Source organism: Mobula birostris, chromosome 32, assembly GCF_030028105.1.
Source record: "Mobula birostris isolate sMobBir1 chromosome 32, sMobBir1.hap1, whole genome shotgun sequence".
In the NCBI taxonomy this organism is placed as follows: domain Eukaryota; kingdom Metazoa; phylum Chordata; class Chondrichthyes; order Myliobatiformes; family Myliobatidae; genus Mobula; species Mobula birostris.
The window spans coordinates 5221628-5240477 of NC_092401.1; the positions used below are offsets into that span (position 1 = coordinate 5221628).

The 18850-nt window shown below is 43.4% G+C and overlaps 1 protein-coding gene across 1 annotated transcript in view; it reads right to left on the reverse strand.

Moving 5' to 3' along the window:
• The window catches only part of LOC140191058 (voltage-dependent P/Q-type calcium channel subunit alpha-1A-like), a 597550-nt gene that overhangs the window by 153027 nt on the left and 425673 nt on the right, over positions 1-18850 (reverse strand). Inside the window, exons 26-27 of the mRNA XM_072248133.1 lie at positions 15867-15926; positions 14967-15073 (exon numbers count right to left, since the gene is read on the reverse strand). Coding sequence (XP_072104234.1) covers positions 14967-15073; positions 15867-15926 — 167 coding nt within the window. The remainder of the gene's footprint in view (positions 1-14966; positions 15074-15866; positions 15927-18850) is intronic.

Below are 18850 nucleotides of genomic sequence, written 5' to 3' on the forward strand. Positions count from 1 at the left end.
AGCATCTGTGGAGGGCAGAACACTATTGATGCTGTCTCCTGACCTGCTGAGTTCCTCCAGCATTTTGTGTGTGTTGCTCTGAATTTACAGCATCTGCAGAATCTCTTGTGTTTATGCAGTTGTGTTTACGGGGCATGAGAGGTGACCTGATGGAGGTGTATAAGACGATAAGAGGCATGGATCGTGTGGATAGCCAGGGTTGAAATGGCTAACGCAAGGGAGCATGGTTTTAAGGTGCTTGGAAGTAGGTACAAGGGGGATGTCAAAAGTAAGTTTTTCATACATAGAGTGGTGGCTGTGTGGAATGCACTGCCAGTGATAGTGGTGGAGGCAGATACAATAGTGTATTTTAAGAGACTCTTAGATAGGTACATGGAGCTTAAAACAATAGAGGGCTATGTGGTAGGGAAATTCTAGGCGGTTTCTAGAGTAGGTTACATGGTCGGCACAACATTGTGGGCCGAAGGGCCTGTAATGTGCTGTAGATTTCTATGTTTCTCTTTTCTCCCCCAGTATTGTATGCTTAGACTGCTGACATTACGCCCATCTTGTTTGCCAGAACTATACATCTCCTTTCAACCCCTGACTCTTGTGCAGTCTGTAAACTTAGCTGGGGGAAAGAGTCCAAGCCAGGGACCACAATCAGTCACATAATTGAGACCAGGAGGTGCCGTAGAGTTGACACTGTTTTCAGCATCATGTTTTTCATCTGTAACTGACAACGGCAAAGGTTAAGAAACACGCCCAATGATCACAAATGGGGTGGGGCCCTGCAGTTTAGATCTGGGTACTGGGTATCTCGGTATCTTTGGAGTCAACGTAGCAAAGTATGGACACAAATTTACTGGAGGAACTCAGTTAGTCAAGCAGCATCTGTGGGTTGGTGGGGGGGGGGGGAACGGGAAGGAATCATAACCATTTCATGACAAAACCCTGTATCAGGACTGCAACCCCTCAGAACCCACAGATGCTGCTCCACCCAACGGCTTCCTTGTTGCGTTAGTACCATCAGGGAGGAGGTACAGACCCACACCTCACCATCAACATTTTAAGACCAGCAACTTCCCCTTTCCTATTAGATCTCCCAATGGTCCAAAAACACTACCTCATTACTTGTCTTTTCCTGCTATTTAATGTATTTTTGTAACTTATAGTAATGTTTATGCCTGGGACTGTACTGCTGCTGCAAAACAACAAATCTCACAACACATGCCAGTGATAGTAAACCTGATTCTGATTGAGACAACCTGCAATTGACCCTAGCAGTGACCCAGTAAAAAGGAGAAAGAAACAATTCGGGCCAGACACAACGACGCACATGAAATGCTGGAGGGAGTCAGCGGGTCAGCAGCATCTATGGAAATGGATAAGCAGTCTCCATTTCAGGCTGAGCCCCTTCATCTGATGAGTTGCTGAGTCCTCCCAGCGTTTTGTGTGTGTTGCTCTGGATTTCCAGCATCTGCAGAATCTCTTGTGTTTATGTTGGGTTACACACATTGTGCCTTTCTGAATTTAAGTGGAATTTTGGATGGAAAGAATGTCTACTTCCCCAAACCCCAAGACAATGATGTTCCAGTGTCCTTCCCCTCAATTGTTCTAACTATTGATGGACGAGATACAGATTTACATTTATATTGCACCCTCTGCATCCCTTTCAGTATGCTCCTTTACAATGGATAAAGTATTTCTGAGGGTAATTTCTGTTGTTCTGTAGGAAATGTGGCAGTAATTTGTCACAGCAAACTGCCACAAAGAACAATGTGAGAATTCTATTCTATTTCTGCATCATGGTGAGGATTTAATGATGACTAAAACCTCTCCGAAACAGTGCCCCAGGATTTTTTAATTCTACCCGAAAGGGCAGACAAGTGCTTAGTTTGATTACTCTTCTAAAGTCAAGGGAATGAGGCAAGGCCTTAAATCCATCTCAGTTGCCAGGCAACAGGAATAATGGTGCATGAGTAATGAAAATAATAGAAATGAAGGAGGGAAGTAAAAGTTAAAACAGATGAATGGGGCCCTCTGCTACCAATAAGATGCTAATGAATAAGTAATTGTGCAATAAATGTCTTTAATAAATCCCAACACCAGGTGCATTGGTTGATTTACATTTCAGAGGACTCTTGATTTGACCCCAGTTCCGGCGATGGTGGCCTCCTGTTGAAAGAGGTAAAAGCAATTTAAACAAAAAAAAATCACGAGCTATGTAACCCCAGTGGCAACTCACGCATGCAGGATGCTGTACTCCAATGCTTGGGTATGGCTGATGAACCACTCCCCTCCACCCCCACCCCTACAGCCCCAACCCCTTTGGCATTCCTTCCGAAATCTCCGGCCAGGAATGTCAAAGCCACCTCACCAAGGTAGGAGGCAGTCAAAGCCAGGCACAGCTCAAGAACCAAGGCAATGTAGACACCACCGGGGTCTACACTAAAGGTTCCTCGTTGGGCACGCACTTTGCAATTGATCGTGGTGGCTGTGTAGAGATGTAAACGGCACAAACAAGTCAGTCAGTTTCCAGTAGTAGTGAGTGAGTGGAGGAACGGGGTCAGTGACGTGCGTCTTCAGCTCACAACATGCATGCCAAATGGTGGCAAGTAGAACAAGCTGGTGAGAGCAGGCACCATTTGCAAATGGTAAACATCGGGTTGTATCGATGTTAGTGCTCCTCATTCAGCTGTTGTGTTTCCCTTCTTCCTCAACTGCCCTGATCTTGGACGTGCTTCTACGAGTGGGAACTGTTGCTACTTAGGTTGCTGACATCCCTACGTCAACAGACCCTGCGCAGTGGGGCCATGGGAACATGGCTGACCTGGACTCCACTCTGTTGGATGTCAGTGCATCTTTCTCCCGGCAAATCAAGTTGGTTCAAGAACCCTGGCTGGCTCTTCTCTGATTCCACAGGACATTGAGTCTCTTGTATTATTTATTTATTTCTTTATTATTATTATTTATGTTTTGGATTTGTACAGTTTGTCTTTTCTTTGCACACTGGTTGTTGGTTAGTCTTTGTTTATGTGCAGCTTTTAATTGAATCCATTCTATTTCTTTGATCTTCATTTAAGATTCACCCTGTGAATCTTAGGGTGTTATATAGTGGCATACATGTTCAATAATCAATTAACTTTGAACTTTGAATGTGCTTGCCTCCTATTTTGATCATGACAGCTGATATCAGACATCCTTGAACCCACTTCTTCCCCACTGACTTGATGTCTCTGGTTATTAAAACGTGATTAATTTCAGACTAAAATTTAATAATTGACAGCAATTCATTTATTTGTTGCCAGAGGAAATCTATGCTATATGCAGCGTGGAGAAGTGGTTTCAAAATTCACTCCTAAAGCCTGGGGCTCTAATATTGAAACTCTGCTCCAGATCCAATTCCCCACCCAGTGGAAACAACTGTGTGATGAATAGCACACAACTGATTGTTGCACTCCCATGATTGCTTATCACAAGGTACTACTGGCACTACTTTCAGGATGTACTGAACAAGAGGAACACCGAATATTATTTGGCTATAATTCTGTGTAGAGGGTAACTGGATAGGAATTTTGACTATAATGTCATACTAGAGCCTTAAGAAGGGTGGGGGTAGTGGGAGTGTGGGATGGATATATATATATATAGATAGATATAGATATAGATATATACACGTGTGTGTGTGTGAGAGAGAGAGAGAGAGAGCGAGAACACAAGTGTTTAACAGTGCTTTTGCTTCCTTACGTTTACAAGTATGCATGTGAGCACACATGTGAGCTTGTGTACATTAGTGAGTGTGTAACCAGTTAAGGTTTTGGCAAATGCAATCAATCAATCCAACAGCTTTGAACCAGCTAGTTATGGTTTACTGGAGGGATACAGAAGCATTTGTTAACATTATAAAGATTTCTCAGTTGACTTCCCTGACAAAATGTAAAGTTGGAATTTTTTGGCTTCTTAGACAGCAAGACTATCCTTCTACACTGCAGTGTCAATACCAGCAGATGCCAGTTACATAAAGTAGGTACTGTCAGGCCTTGTCAGGCAGTTAGACATTCCAGAAAGATCTACAGGTCCAAGGAAGAATTCCATAGGTTTGAGGAACGCTTTTGTTCATTAGCAAGAAATGAGCTCGCATCTTCAGCTGCTTCATCAATGAATTTCCATCATAAAGTCAGACCTTGGGGGTGTTCATTAACGTTTGTGTGATTTTCAATTCAGCCTGGAGGTATTCAACAAGTAAGCAGCTGACATTAGCACAGACCAAGATCTTTGGGCATGAGATACTAAATGGTAAGTAACATTCATACCACACCATGACCCTCTATAACAAGAGAGGACAAAACTACCTTCCATTGACATCTAACAACATTACTGTTTACCGGTTGCCTATCATAAGTAGTTTGGACCCAAAATTCATTTGTCAGAAACACTGTGGCCTTACAACCCCACTGAGTATGATTTTTTCTGTGGCAACTGACTCACTTCCTTGTTCTTTAAAGCCTCTCTATGGTCGAGAAGGCAGACATCAAGATGGTGGTGGAATACTCTTTTGGATAGGATCTCCAACAAGTTTCAAGAAGTTTAACAACATCCAGCGCAAAGCATCTTGCTCAACTGATACTCCATCCATCATCCTAAACATTCACCCATTACACACCATAGCTGCAGAGTGTCCTATCTACAAAATGCACTGCTAAGATTTCTTCAGGAGCGCCTCCCAAGCTAACACCAAGAAAGACAAGCCTACAGAAGTATGGAGACACCGCTTCTGCAGGTTTCCCCTCACACCGTCCTGACTTGGAATATATACCTCTGCTCCTCCATTATAACTGAGGCATGGTTGAACTCCCTTCTTCAGAAGAACCTCAGCAACTCGCCACCATCTTCTCAGGAGCAACTAAGGCTAGTCAAAAATGATTTAATTTGTGAACGAATTAGAACATAGACCACTAGAGCACAGTACAAGCCCTTCAGCCCATGAGGTTGTGCTGACCTTTTAACCCACTCCAAGGTCAATCTAACCCTCCCCTCCCACATAGCTCTCCATTTTTCTTTCATCCATGTACCTATCTAAGCGTCTCTTTAATGTCTCTGATCACCCGCTTCCACCACCACTCCCAACAGCGAGTTCCACACACACACATTACTCTCTGTGTAAAAATCCTACCTCTGATATCTCCCCTATACTTTCCTTCTAACACCTTAAAATTATGCCCTCTCATAGTAGACATTTCCACCCTGAGGAAAAGGCACCGGCTGCCCACTCTATCAATGTCCCCTTCTCATCTTCCTTTACTCCAAAAAGAAAAGCTCTAACTCGCTTAGCCTTTCCTGATAAGACATGATCTCTAATCCAGGCAGCATCCTGGTAAATCTCTGCACCCTCTCTAAATCCTTCCTATAATAGGATGACCAAAAGTGAACACAATACTCCAAGTGTGATCTAACCAGTGTTTTATAGAGCTGCAATATTACCTCGCAGTTCTTGAACTCAATCCCCCAACTAATGAAGGACAACACACCATCTACCTTCTTAACTACCCAATCAGTTTCTTAATCACTCCATCAATATTCATGAAGAAAACACATGCAGCCAGCTATGTTCAGCAGTGTGGATAAAGTTCAAGGTTTGATGAGATTTAACAAAGGAGGTGGAAAAGGCACATGTATCCTTATTCGATGGCTGGTGATGCATCCTGGCTCCACATCTATATTAACAATTTAGTTGTGAATGTTGTTGGCGGAGTCAGTAAACCTGTGGATGATACTAAAATTAGTGGTATAGTCAACAGTGAAGAAGATTACCTAAAACAAACACAACTGGGGAAGTGTCAAAGGAATGCTAGATGGAGTTTATATTGGACAAGTGCAAAGTGTTGGATTTTGTGAATTTAAATCAGGGCAGGACTTACACAGTGAATGACAGCACTCTGGAGACCAAGGGGTACAAGTATGGATTTTTCTGGAAGTAGTGACATGGGTAGACCTGGTGGTGAAGAAAGCATCTGGCATGTTTGCCTTCATTGTTTAGGGTAATAAGCTATAGAAAGGATGCCATTAAGCTGGAAAGGGTGAAGAAAGGAGGGCTTGACAAATAAGGGATGATGGACAGGTTGGGGCATTTTTCCCTGGATTATAGGAGAATGATGGGTGACCTGACAGAAGGTGATCTTAAATCATGAGGGGCACAGATAGAGTAAATGGTCATAGTTTTTCCCAAGGTATGGGAGGCAGGCAGAAGAGATTGCCCTTAGGGGAACTCACATAGAACAAAGAGAGACAAGGAGATGCTGATGGGCTGAAATGAGGAAGGGTGGGGGAAGACTTTGGTGAAACAGAAATCATGATACAAATCAGAGGGATTTTGTTCTGTTTCTGTCTCAATGCAATATTTCCAATATTGTGGAAAATCATCCAAACTCCAGCATAGTCTGTAAATCCGTAGATGATACTAAAATTAGTGGTATAGTGAGCAATGAAGAAGATTACCTAAGACAAACACAACTGGCGAAGTGGGCAAAGAAATGCTGGTCTTTTCCTGAAGACTATTTACTCCTGAAACCACTTTCTTTCCAATGATCCTTTGTGAATCGCCCTGTGAAAGCAATTACAAGTGTCCCCAAGATAAAAGCTGATAATCCATTGAATAAGGATGCCTTGGGGCTTTGCAATATCAGATATCTTCTACTACAAGATTTGCAAGTATTCCTTCAAACATTCCATCCCAATGATGGTTGAGTGTGGTCACGGTGTAGTGTTTTCAGATTTTTTTGGTGATATCCATTTCAGTAACAGGAGAATGTTTGGGAAGAGTAGAATTTCCTAACAGTCACTACCTGGGATCAAACATGTTAGTGTCACTCAGCAATATCAAATTAAGGACATCCTATTGGAACCAAATTACATCTACCTGCATCAGAGGGAATTTCTTGTACACATTTCAGGATGCTCCAAAGTGTTGCAGAGACAATGAAGTTTTTCTGAAGTGTGATCTCCACTCTAGCATAGGAAACACAAAGGCCAATTTGTACACAGCAAGCTCTCACAGCCGGCAGCATAACCATAACCCAATAACGAGCCTCAGTGATTTTGATTGAAGAATAATTCTGGCTGGGAATTAGGGAAAGGCTTTCTTACACTACTTCATACCTTGGTCATTTCTGTGGTGCCCCAGACCATCAGCTGTTAGGCAGCGCCTCCATCCATAGCACATACCCTCAGTACTGCACTCTCAGCCTCAAGGATCCAGGTTGGCACTTGAACTAACGCTCTTCAGACTTCGAAGCAAGAATGGTATGTAGTGAATTTAGCTAAAGCAATGAGGTGAACCCTTAACTGTGTTCCTCTTGCAAGAATGACTCTGAGCTTATGGCCACCTGTAATTTTAATTCTTCATCTTGTACCTTGATCTCCACTTCCTGCACTGTTCTAATGAAGCTCAAAGCAAACTTGATGTGGAACTCGATAAAGGACTTTACAATAATGAACAGACCAATAAGGTGGCACTTCATTTTCTAAGAGTCCAGTACCAGGGATGATGAACACAAGATCAGTTCTAATAAATCCAGAAGAATTCAGGAGAAACTCCTTTACCAGTGAATGGTGAGAATGTGAGAATAAAGGGGGCAGTGTAGAGTAGCAGTTAGTGCAGCCCTTCGTCGTATCAGATGATCACTGATTGGGTCCAATTCCCACCACTACCTGTAAGGAGCTTGTACATGGCTGCAAAGGCCTATGGTTAGGTTAGTGAACTGTGGGCATGCTATGTTGGTGCTGGAAGTATGACAACACCTGTGGACTGCCCAGCACAATCCTCGCTGATCTGATTTGAGGAAAATTATATGTTTCAGTGTACATGTGACAAATAAAGCTAATCTCATCTGAACTTTAAAAGTGGGTGTCGTGACCAAGAGGTGGAGCTGAAGGAAATATTGATGACTGTTTTTGGAGAAGTAGGAGTAACTCAAAAAAGAGACATGTTGTTAGAGTGAGGCAAGGAGGAGTGAAAGGAGTGGGGAGATGTGGGCTATCATAGACCTAAAGGGCCAAATGACCAGTTTCAGGGCTGTGAATTCCAAGTGGAATATCTCACCTTTCCACTGGGCTGTTAGAAGGTTCTAGACCAGAAATGAGTCCACTTCTGTTATTTCCATTCACACCTTTTTTTTTGGATTCCCACTTATTTGTCCGAGAAATAAACCCTCTGAGAAGATTCTGGGAAGTAGTGAGTGCGAACCTTGAGGTGAAGAAACTGCGAGACAGGGCCCGAGCCGACGTTTGACTCCATTTCACTGATTAAAGCTTCCATTATTCGCTGATTAAAGCAATGGGTAAGATTGAAACATCAAGGTGGGCAAGTGCCAATAGCCTGCTGATCGCTGGTGGGATCGCTGTTCTGCTGAAGAGGAAGCCTGTGTGGCTTATCACTTGGCCCAAAGCTCTCTCTTTCAATAAAGCTGCTGAATGTTACCAAGATTTCTGTGGATGGATTTTGGACTATGCACTATGGATGTTTTTCAGTCTTGTGATTTTTATATTCTGTGTTTTCGCCATTCTCTTGCGTTTTTGTGCAGGGGGAAGGGGATTTGTGGGTCGATGTTCCTGTTGCATTTCATGCGGAGGGAAGCAGGGTTTGGGGGGGGGTTGATGATTGTGTTGGCGGGTTTGCTGTTTCTTGCTGAACTGACTTACGTGTTTCGTGGCTATCTGGAGAAGAAAAATCTTAGAGTTGTATACTGCACACATACTTTGATAATAAATGAACCTTTGAAATTCCCTTGCTCTTCTTGCCAGTGGTCATAGAGGGAGAAGATGGCACCTCGACTTAATGTCTCATCGGACAGTCCAACACCCCCTCACTACTGGACTGGAGCATCAGCTTAGTGGGACTTGAACCCACAACCTGGCACTAAACAAGGTCTCACATGTTGGTGACCAAAGTCTCACCAAGTCGCAGTCGAGCACCAAAAACTTCTCCATGCATCAACATGCAACATGCAACTATGTTTCTCAATCTAGGGCCGGGCTAATATTCTCCCCTCACCAATAACTTACACCGCATCCAACCAGGATCCAACACAACTCTTCAACCAACATGCAGTGTGTGGGACCACTCTCCTACCCTGGCAGCAGGGAGGCGATGATCCCACTCCAGGATGTACTGGCCATGATTGGTGCAAGTGATTTGGCGTGATCCCAGGCATCCTGCACACAGTCAGGGTGTTGACACTTTACACCAATGGTCTTGGAGACAGACACTTCTGTTGTTTCCAAGGGGATTCCAGCAAACCACCAGTACCAAACATGAACAACGCAATTCCTATCACAACAGCGTGCAACAGGTCAGGTCTGGTATAAAGGGCCAACGACTACTTAACATTCGGAAAATCCCAAAAGAATAGGAGTCTGAGATTTTAAAGGATTCATATTATTTCAACATTAAATTTGTCTGAATAGTTACCACTTTGTACAGAGTCACGAATACACCTTGTTGCCTGGGTGGTGTCGAGCTCGGTGAGTTTTGGAGCTACGTTTATTTCTTCAGCTTTCATTAATATGATTGGGCTAATGTTCTAAGGAGAGGGTGGGGTGGGAATTGTGATGGATGGGGATCTGGGTGTATAACCATATAACAATTACAGCACAGAAATAGGCCATCTCGGCCCTTCTAGTCTGTACCAAACGCTTACTCTCACCTAGTCCCACCGACCTGCACTCAGCCCATAACCCTCCATTCCTTTCCTGTCCATATAGCTATCCAATTTAACTTTAAATGACAATACAGTTGGGTAATATTTCTCTAGGATGCCAACTATGTTCTTTCCCAGTTCGGAATGAGGGCTCTCCTTCTACCTGGAGATATTACCTGCATTGACAATGTTTCCTTCACTACACTGGTTTCCTCAATTGATCTGCTGAATTCTGGAACTTATAGAAACAACAGTGCTTACTGCAACTCCACGCATTATCTGTGGTCCTGTCAGCCTTCAACAACAGTCCTAGTCCTCTGGTATAAACTGATCCCACAGGGTCACCATGGATGATGAAGTCCTCAGCTCATTTTCATTCACGTCAGGGACACGCTCATAGTGTGGAGATTGAAACATCACTGGCAAGGTGTGCACTCCATTCCCAACCCTAACAGCCCTTCACAAAGTGGTGGTGAGAAGAGTTGTCAGTCTAGTGAAGCTGGTCCTACAGGGGTGAGACAATGAAGGAACGACGATACATCTTCAAGTCAGAACAATGTGCATCTCTGAGAGGAATCTGGAGGAAGTGGTATCAACAGAAACCAGCTGCCTTCATCCTTCTTGACAGTAGAGATACCAGGCCTTGGAGCTGCTGTCAGATTAACCTTAGCGAGTAACTCCAGTTCGTTCTGTGAACAGTACACACTGGTGGACTGGTGCTGGAGCAAGTTCATGGTTAGGGTGGTAGCCTGGCAGCCTGCTTTATTCTGGATGATGTCAACTTCCCTAGCACTGGAGATGCACTCATCCAGGGAGGTGGAAAACATTCTGCCACACTCCTGGCCTCTGTCATGTGGACGGTCAAAAAGCGTCTGCAAGAGAGTCACACGTCACAGGATAGCCGGTCTCTGACTTGCTCAACAGTATCTGCGTGGACCACAGTTTGCATCATCTTGTTGCGCTCCGCAAATAATCATTGTCCTTATTTAATATTTCCTACACAGTTAATAATCTTGTGCCCCCCCATATGTATCTATTTATTGGCATACAGCGCTGCGTAGACCCTTCAGGGCCTTCAAACATCGCTTCCAGCAACACCAACTTCATCCCAGCTTAATCACGGGACAATTTACAATGACCAATTAACTACCAACCAGTACGTCTTTGCACTATGGGAGGAAACTGGAGTACCTGGAGGAAAGTCACGTGGTCAAGAGGAGAATGTACACACTGTGGGAATTGCACCTGTTTCGCTGGTACCACAGAGCGTTTTGCTAACCACTACGCTACCGTGCCGCTCCAAACTACTATAAAACCACATTACTATGTTTCTAGACTTTGTTTAAAGCTCTGGCATCTGACACAGAGATCTCTTTGCCTTGATGCTTACCAAACCCAAAGGAGATGTATTCTGTTCCAGATGTTCCTACCTAAACCTCCTCTGTTCCCTTCCTTCTACAATACACGGGTTTATGCACCAAACTTTGATTTGTCTACCACTTCTCAGCTTTAGTGTTGCCTCGCGGCCGTTCAATAAAGCCCCTCCCAAGGTGGTGGTGAGGAGCCCTCTTAAGTCACTCAGTAGCAAGTTGTCTGGCCATAACGAAACAAGAACTAGCAGGGGCCATTCAGCCCTCTCTGTGGATACTCTGACTCCACCTTCTGTGTCAACTATTTCACGGAACATAAAACAGCACAGCACAGGAACAGGCTCTTTGCCCATGATGTTGTGCTGAACAAATTAAACTAGTTAAACTGGTTACACTAATCCCACTGCTTGCACAAGGTTCACCTTCCTCTAATCGCTCTCTGCATTCTTGCTTTTAAACTAAATTTCTGGAACAATGGTTCTCCAAACACTTAAACCAGACTGAAATCAGGATTATATTAAAAAAAATGGAAATAAACAACAAAAAAAAAGCTATAAATTATTGACTTGTTAATTTGTATTTTTATAATTCTCATTTGTTTTGTTATATTTCTGCCCTTCCCTTCTTCCTTCCTGTCGTCTGCTCGATCGCTGGCAGTGATACTACATCCTGTGATCTCCTCCCAAGAAAGGGAAAGGCCATGGACCAGCCACCCCAGTCCCCAGCTTCCATCTCGCCAAAGGCACTCAACCTATGAGGTAGTCACTTGATTATATTTGCTCATTATTATTTGAAAATAGGGCTCAGTCTATGGCAATGAGTTGATGAGTTACCTATGTGTTTATTCCATAGAGGCACTGAAAAAATTAATTTCAAGATAATTCACTATCATAATTTCACAGTTACCTCCAACTTGGTTCTTTTCAAACTTGTGACGTAAATGTGCATAAACCAATGCCAATAAAGAAAAGTAATTTATTGGTCAAATTTGCTGTAATTGCAAAAATGAGGATCACAGACCTCTGCCTCATACAAGTGCTCATATGATACAACCAGACCAATCTGAACTTGGAAGTTCAGTGAGATGGACGGAACACACAAAACAAACAATTGTCTACCCTGGATTTCTGAATCTTAAAGACACATCCTGTTATTTGCTGGTTAAACTATTACAATACATACAAGCCTTGAGAATCCTTCCATCATCCCTCTCTCACTCCATCACTGTCAAAACACTGGGGTCCAGCCCTGCCCCGTTTACTGGTCCCAAGAAGATAAGTCTAAACCACTTGTTAAATTTTACAATGACAGTTGACCCAAAACAACAGAAATATCAAGTTGTGAGAAGCCATTTAGGACTGAGCCAGGTGCTCCCATTCATCCAATCTAACACGCTGAACATGCAAGTTACTCCATACATAGTTAACCTTTAGAAAACAAAAACTTTTCTTTTACAAAGATCCATTTTAAATGCACTTTTTTTCATTTATTTAATCACTGATTCTCTAAAATTAGTGACATGACTGAGCAAAACGTAAAGATGTGTTCATCCAGTAGCAATACTTTATCAATAGGAATCACATTAGTAACTTTCTCCCTGGGGTCTTGAGCTTACACTGCTGAAGAGATTCCTTATAATTAAGAATGTTCATTCCAAGCCTCCTAAGTTTCATTAAAAGTACAATCATTAGAGCCCTCTATGTCAGGTACAGTACCAAGGCTCACCACTGCCGTACTGCATTCGAAGTGCACTGACTGCACCTTTCAGCATTTGTATTCCAATTCATGTTTAAAACCAAGTAAAAACTACCAGCGTAACATTGGTTATGAATAAAAGCAAGGCTTTATCTTGTTACTCATGTCCTGACCTAGAATAAGTGGGGATCATCACAAAATTCCACACACATCCTCAGCCAGCTGCCGGAGGTGATTGGCGATTAGATGGTAGAAAAGTGAGAGGTGCACGAGGTCCAAAATGTCAAATCAACAACTCAAAACAGAGGAAATCAGTGCGTGAAGGTAATGAAGGAAAATCAAAGCTGACCAGATGGAAGACTAGTAGAAATTTGAATAATTTATTTGACAACAGTACCTTATTGGTTAAAGTCAAACAAAGCCCCAACCAACAGTCAAAACCTTGTTGCTGTTGATCTACTGTCTACTTCACAGCATTGCATTCAGAAAGAATATCAAAACCATGTTCACTACTTAGCCATTTTCACAACTTTCAGTGTTTTCACAAGTGTATATAATTTTTTCCTTTTTTCCAGCCCACCTCAACATGCAACACTGAAGGGGGTGGTGGGGGGGAGGAAGATTGCAAATAGTTTTGTAAAAAAGCAGTTGCAAGATGCAAGTGTCCCTGGCAAGGTTGGTATTTATCACCCATCCCTAATTATCCTTGAGAAGATGGTGGTGAACTGTCATCTTGAATGACCATACCTCTCCTGGTGAAGGTTACTGCCACCAGAAGGCTTGGGACATGAGGTTGAGGTGGGATTTATTTGTGAGAGAGTTTTGAGACTTAGACCCAGCGATGATGAAGGGGACATACTTCTAAATCAGGGACTCTTCATCTGATGTGCTCAATATTTGTTTATTTATTTCTATTGTTGTTTCTTCTTTCTGCACTTTCACAGTTTGTTGTCTTCCGCACTCTGGTTGAGCGCCTTAGTTGGGCGGTCTTTCATTGATCCTGTTATAGTTAGTATTCTATAGGTTTATTGAGTACGTACACAAGAAAGTGAATCTCAGGGTCACATATGAGGACAGATATATAGTTTGATAATAAAATTTACTTTGAGCTTTGCGTCAGGGCGGTGAAGGGGGACCGACAGGATGTGCTATTCCCTTGCCCTCACCTGGTGGTGGATTTTGTGGATTTGCGAGGGCTGTTGGAGTCACCTATGCAAGTAACTGCAGTGTACTTTGTAGATGGCACACGCTGCAGTCTGACAGGAATGGAGAGAGTGACTGCTTATGGACATGGACTTGCTTCCAAACAAGCACTTACTGTATGTCAACAAGATTGGTTTGATTTCCGGGCCAGCTTCTGAATGAATTATTTGACAGCCCCACCCCATGCATTGCCTGGTGTGTGACCTGAAGGTGCATACTGGCAGGTCATAGACCCATGGGTGGAAGCTGTCCTTTCGCATCTTGCTTTGATCCCTGTTTAAATCCAGGCTGTCAAGAACTCACAGGCACAGGGCCTTCATGAATCGTATGACGATCTCTTTGTATTGACTCTACAGTGGTTCACCCAGCGCTCTGAGGAAAGGAATCCTACTTCAACCTCATGGCCTGCCACAGTGTCCCAAGCCTTCTGGTGGCAGCGTACACAGCTGTGGTGGGAAAAAAGGCTACATGAGTGCCAAGTGTAGCCCGGGCCTGACAGATTACACAGTGGGCGCCCTACAAAAAAAACTGAGGGCGACTAGGAATGGAGACTGGCATCTTACAGTGCATTTACCAGGATATCAGGGTTGGAAGCCTGGCACTAATTTGTCATTATCTCCTTCCAGGAGGGACCAGTTATTGTACAATCAATGGGCTAACATCAGTGGACTTCATGAATGGAATATAAACATTAAATTCCCAAAAGCTAATATTGATAGGAATTTCTATTGTGATTGAATGTTGCTGATAAAATACAATTTGTCTCGGGGCATTGCTATTCTTGTTCTGACACCTCTGAGTTTGGCCCTGAACACTTATGAAAACTTAAGACATGAAATGTTTGCTAAGTACAGTCCGCATGCATCCCCTCCTCTCTCTGCAGGCATAGAGATACAAGCAGAGGCCACATACCGTACCTCTCCATGAGAGGCTGCCATTAAGGAGACCAGACACACCACAAACACCATTCCTGGGTAGCAAACCCTTCTGAGCAGGCATGGGAGATCAGGAAGATACTTACGTGAATGCGAAAGCCACCAGTGCCCCACTGACAACGATGAAGTCCAGAATGTTCCAGAGGTCTCTGAAGTATGCTCCCTGATGCAGGACCAAGCCAAGGTCAATCATCTTTAAAGAAACAGAGGAAATAATTACATTAAGCTGACCTTCAAATTTTCTTCCTCACATTCTGTACCAGGTGCTGGCAGGTTGGCATGGCACAGCAAGCCCTGTGCCAGCTGACACATTTTCCAAGATCCTGAGACTTGGCAGGCTTTTTCCACTGGGTTGGGTGGGGACTACACTACAACTAGAGGTCATGAGTTAAGGGTGAAAGGTGAAAAGTTTAAGGGGAACATGAGCGGAAAGTTTTACACTCAGAGGGTCATGAGAGTGTGGAACTAGCTGTCAGAACAAGTGGTGCATGCGAGCTTGATTTCAATGTTTAAGGGGAGTTTGAATGGTAGGTACATGGATGGTAGGGGTACAGAGGGCAATGGTCGCGGTGCAGGCTGCTGGGAGTAGGCAGTTTAAATGGGTTAGCATGGACTAGCTGGGCTGAAAGGCATGTTTCTGCACTGTACTTTTCTATGACTTTATTTCCTTTTGAAGGATGTCACAGCTAAACCCAGTCCAGTTTAAATTCAGGCTTGACATAGACTTGTGTATTCGAGATCAAACCTGGGACTGCTGGGAGGAAGCACAACTGAATCAGGAATGATTTGGAGACAGAGACAGTTTCTGTGGTGCTCTTGAGTTTTAAAGGGAATTATGAGTACTTCTCTGGCAGACTCTTCCACCACCTTCAAACCTGTAGTAACCCTTCCATCATTACAAACACGTGAATCAATGTGGGCCAGGTATTGAAGTCAGAACCTCCTCTTCTCTGTGACTTATTCCTTACTCTGCAGTGTTGACTTACCTTAATCACCATCTCAAAAGTAAAGACTCCTGTGAAGACATAGTCAAAGTATCTCAAAACCTGTGGAAGAAGGAATGAAAATGGTGAGCGAAACTCATCACTTAGTCGGTCATAATTAAAAATAATCATGATTAATTGCCAACTTACTCTCACTGAAGAAACAAACAGACAGGGTTACGCTGTATCTCAAGATAACATCAACAGTGTTGAAGTGCTAGCTGGTTGGCTGCTCTCGGCAGACCACGCCACTAGATTTTCAGGTCACGCCATTCACATGTTCAACACCAGATTCCCAAAATCAACCCAGTCTGTTAGAAACGCAAACACGAGGAAATCTGCAGATGCTGGAATTTCAAGCAACACGCATAAAAATTGCTGGTGACCTGCTGCGTTCACCAGCAATTTTTATGTGTGTTGCTGGTCTATTAGAAGCTCACTATGTTCAGTCCAACATAAGACCGTAAGATATAGGAGCAGAATTAGGTCCTTTGGCCCATTGCATCTGCTCCGCCATTTCATCATGGCTGATCCAATTTTCCTCTCAGCCCTAATCTCCTCATATTCCCATATCCTTTCATGCCCTGACCAATCAAGAATCTATCAACATCTGCCTTTCATTATGGCTGATTTATTCTCCCTCTTAACCGCATTCTCTCATTTCCTCCCTGTAAGCTTTCAAAGATCTATCAACCTCTGCTTTAAGTATATTCAATGGGCTGGTTTCCACAGTCATCTGTGCTAATGAATTCCACAGATTCACCACTCTCTGGCTAAGGAAATTCCTTCTCATCTCCACTCTAAAAGAATGCCCCTCTATTCTGAGTCTGTGTCCTCTGAACTTAGACTTTCCATCATAGGAAACATCCCTTCCACATCCACTCTATCAAGGCCTTTCAACATTTGATAGGTTTCAATGAGGTCACCCCTTATTCTTCTGAATTCTAGTGAATACAGGCCCAGAGTCATCAGACGCTCTTCATATGACAAGCCATTCAATACTGGAATCATTTTTGTGAACCTCCTTTGAACCCTCTCCAGTTTCGGCACAAGCTTTCTAAGATAAGGGGCCCAAATCCGCTCACAATACTCCAAGTGAGGCCTCACCAGTGCTTTATAAAATTTCGACATTACATCCTTGCTTTTATATTCTAGTCTTCTTGAAATGAATGCTAACATTGCATTTGCCTTCCACACCACAGACTCAACCTGCAAGTTAACCTTTAGGGAATCCTGCACAAGGACTCCCAAATTACTTTGCACCTCAGTTTTTTGTGTTTTCTCTCCATTTTGGAAAATAGTCAATCCTTTCAAAATGCATGACCATACACTTCCCAACACTGCACCCCATCTGCCATTTCTTTGCCCATTCTCCTAATCTGTCTAGGTCCTTTCACCTATCTTCATTTCACCTGCAAACTTTGCAACAAGGCCATCAATTCCACCATCATGGTGTTTGCCTCAGGAAGGCTAATTGAGAATGCCCACCACTCTAGCCATTCCCTGTCCTGTTTTGTACCAACTGGGATTAGATACAGGTCATGATATGGTTTGCATGATTTGATTGAACATCCAGATGACCAGACTCAAGAACAACTTTTTTGGAAAAACGGAATAAAGGGACAGAGGGGAGTGGTTACCAAATTTGATATTGATGTTACCATGGCTGAGCTTGCCTGAAGGACTATGAAATGCTATTCCTCTAATTTCCATTTAGCCTCGGCTTGACAGTGGAGGAGTCTGTGGACAGACAGGTCTGTGTGGGAATACACAGTGGTTTATGAATTTAACCCTTGGTCAACTATTGCTGTTCTCTTTGGAAGGCCAATATAACCTGCCTGAAGTGTGGTCACAGCACGCTTGGTGTGGTAACTTTGTACACTTGGCACATGGCTTCCAGTCAAGCCAGGGCTTCTGTGACCTTATCAATACAGTGATTTCTTCCTTATCCTTAGCAAAGGCCTCGGGTAGAAGCCTTGCAGAACACCACTGAATGGAACTCACAAGGAGCCAGCAAAACCTCGAGGTGGAACCAATATCGAAGGCCTCTGCCTCTGATCTTCCACGATGGTGTGATGCCCCTCATCAAACATGCAATATGGAGAGATGATACACAGATTTAAAGGAATGGAACACGTGAAGCACCATAGTCACTGAACACTATGGGTTCATGAGGAGGTTATCAGCAAACTCGAGAGTCATAGTCAAATGTTTCTGTCATAGAGAATTTTAAAATGAAGTCACTTGAATGAAATGAAATAATAGCTTCTGGTTTAAAATGGCACTGACGAACCTTAGCGATTTCTGGCTGGTGACCAATGGAACAAAGCAAAAAAAAGACTAAACACTTTGTTAATCACTCTTTTTCTGGTAAACGATCATCACAGACAATAGCCTGTAACTTCCCTTTGGACTTGGAGGATTTGATGTGGCAGAACTGAGGAGAGGTGAGGCACTGGACCAGTTGCCAAGAGTGAGGCAGACCCCAGGTTCAATTCATTTAAGTGCGGGTTCGAATCAGAAGGGTCGGGTACGGGCTGAATCGAGGCAGCATGGTCCAGGACTCACAGCGTACTGAAGCCACTGAACCCAATGCTTGGACAATGATTTAGGTGCCAGGCCAGATTGAAGAGGTCAGGGTGTCAGGGCCCAAGATGAGGCATGGACTGATACAGATTGCTGCTCCGCTCTGCACGGAACTAATAGTCCGCAGTCGGACTCTCTTTGAGGACTTCAGTGCGGACACTACTTGCTTGCATTTATTGTTTGCGTGATTTATTCTTTTTCCTCTGCATATTGTGTGTTTAGGGTCCTTTTTTAGTGGGTTCTTTTGGGTTTCCTTGTTTTGTGGCTGCCTGTAAAGAGTCGAATCTCAAGGTTGTATTGTAATAAATACACTTTGAACTTTGAATTCAGCTTTTCACAGAGCCCCACAACACAGCAGTTTTTGACTAATATTGGGAAGATAGCTCAGAACATGGAACAAC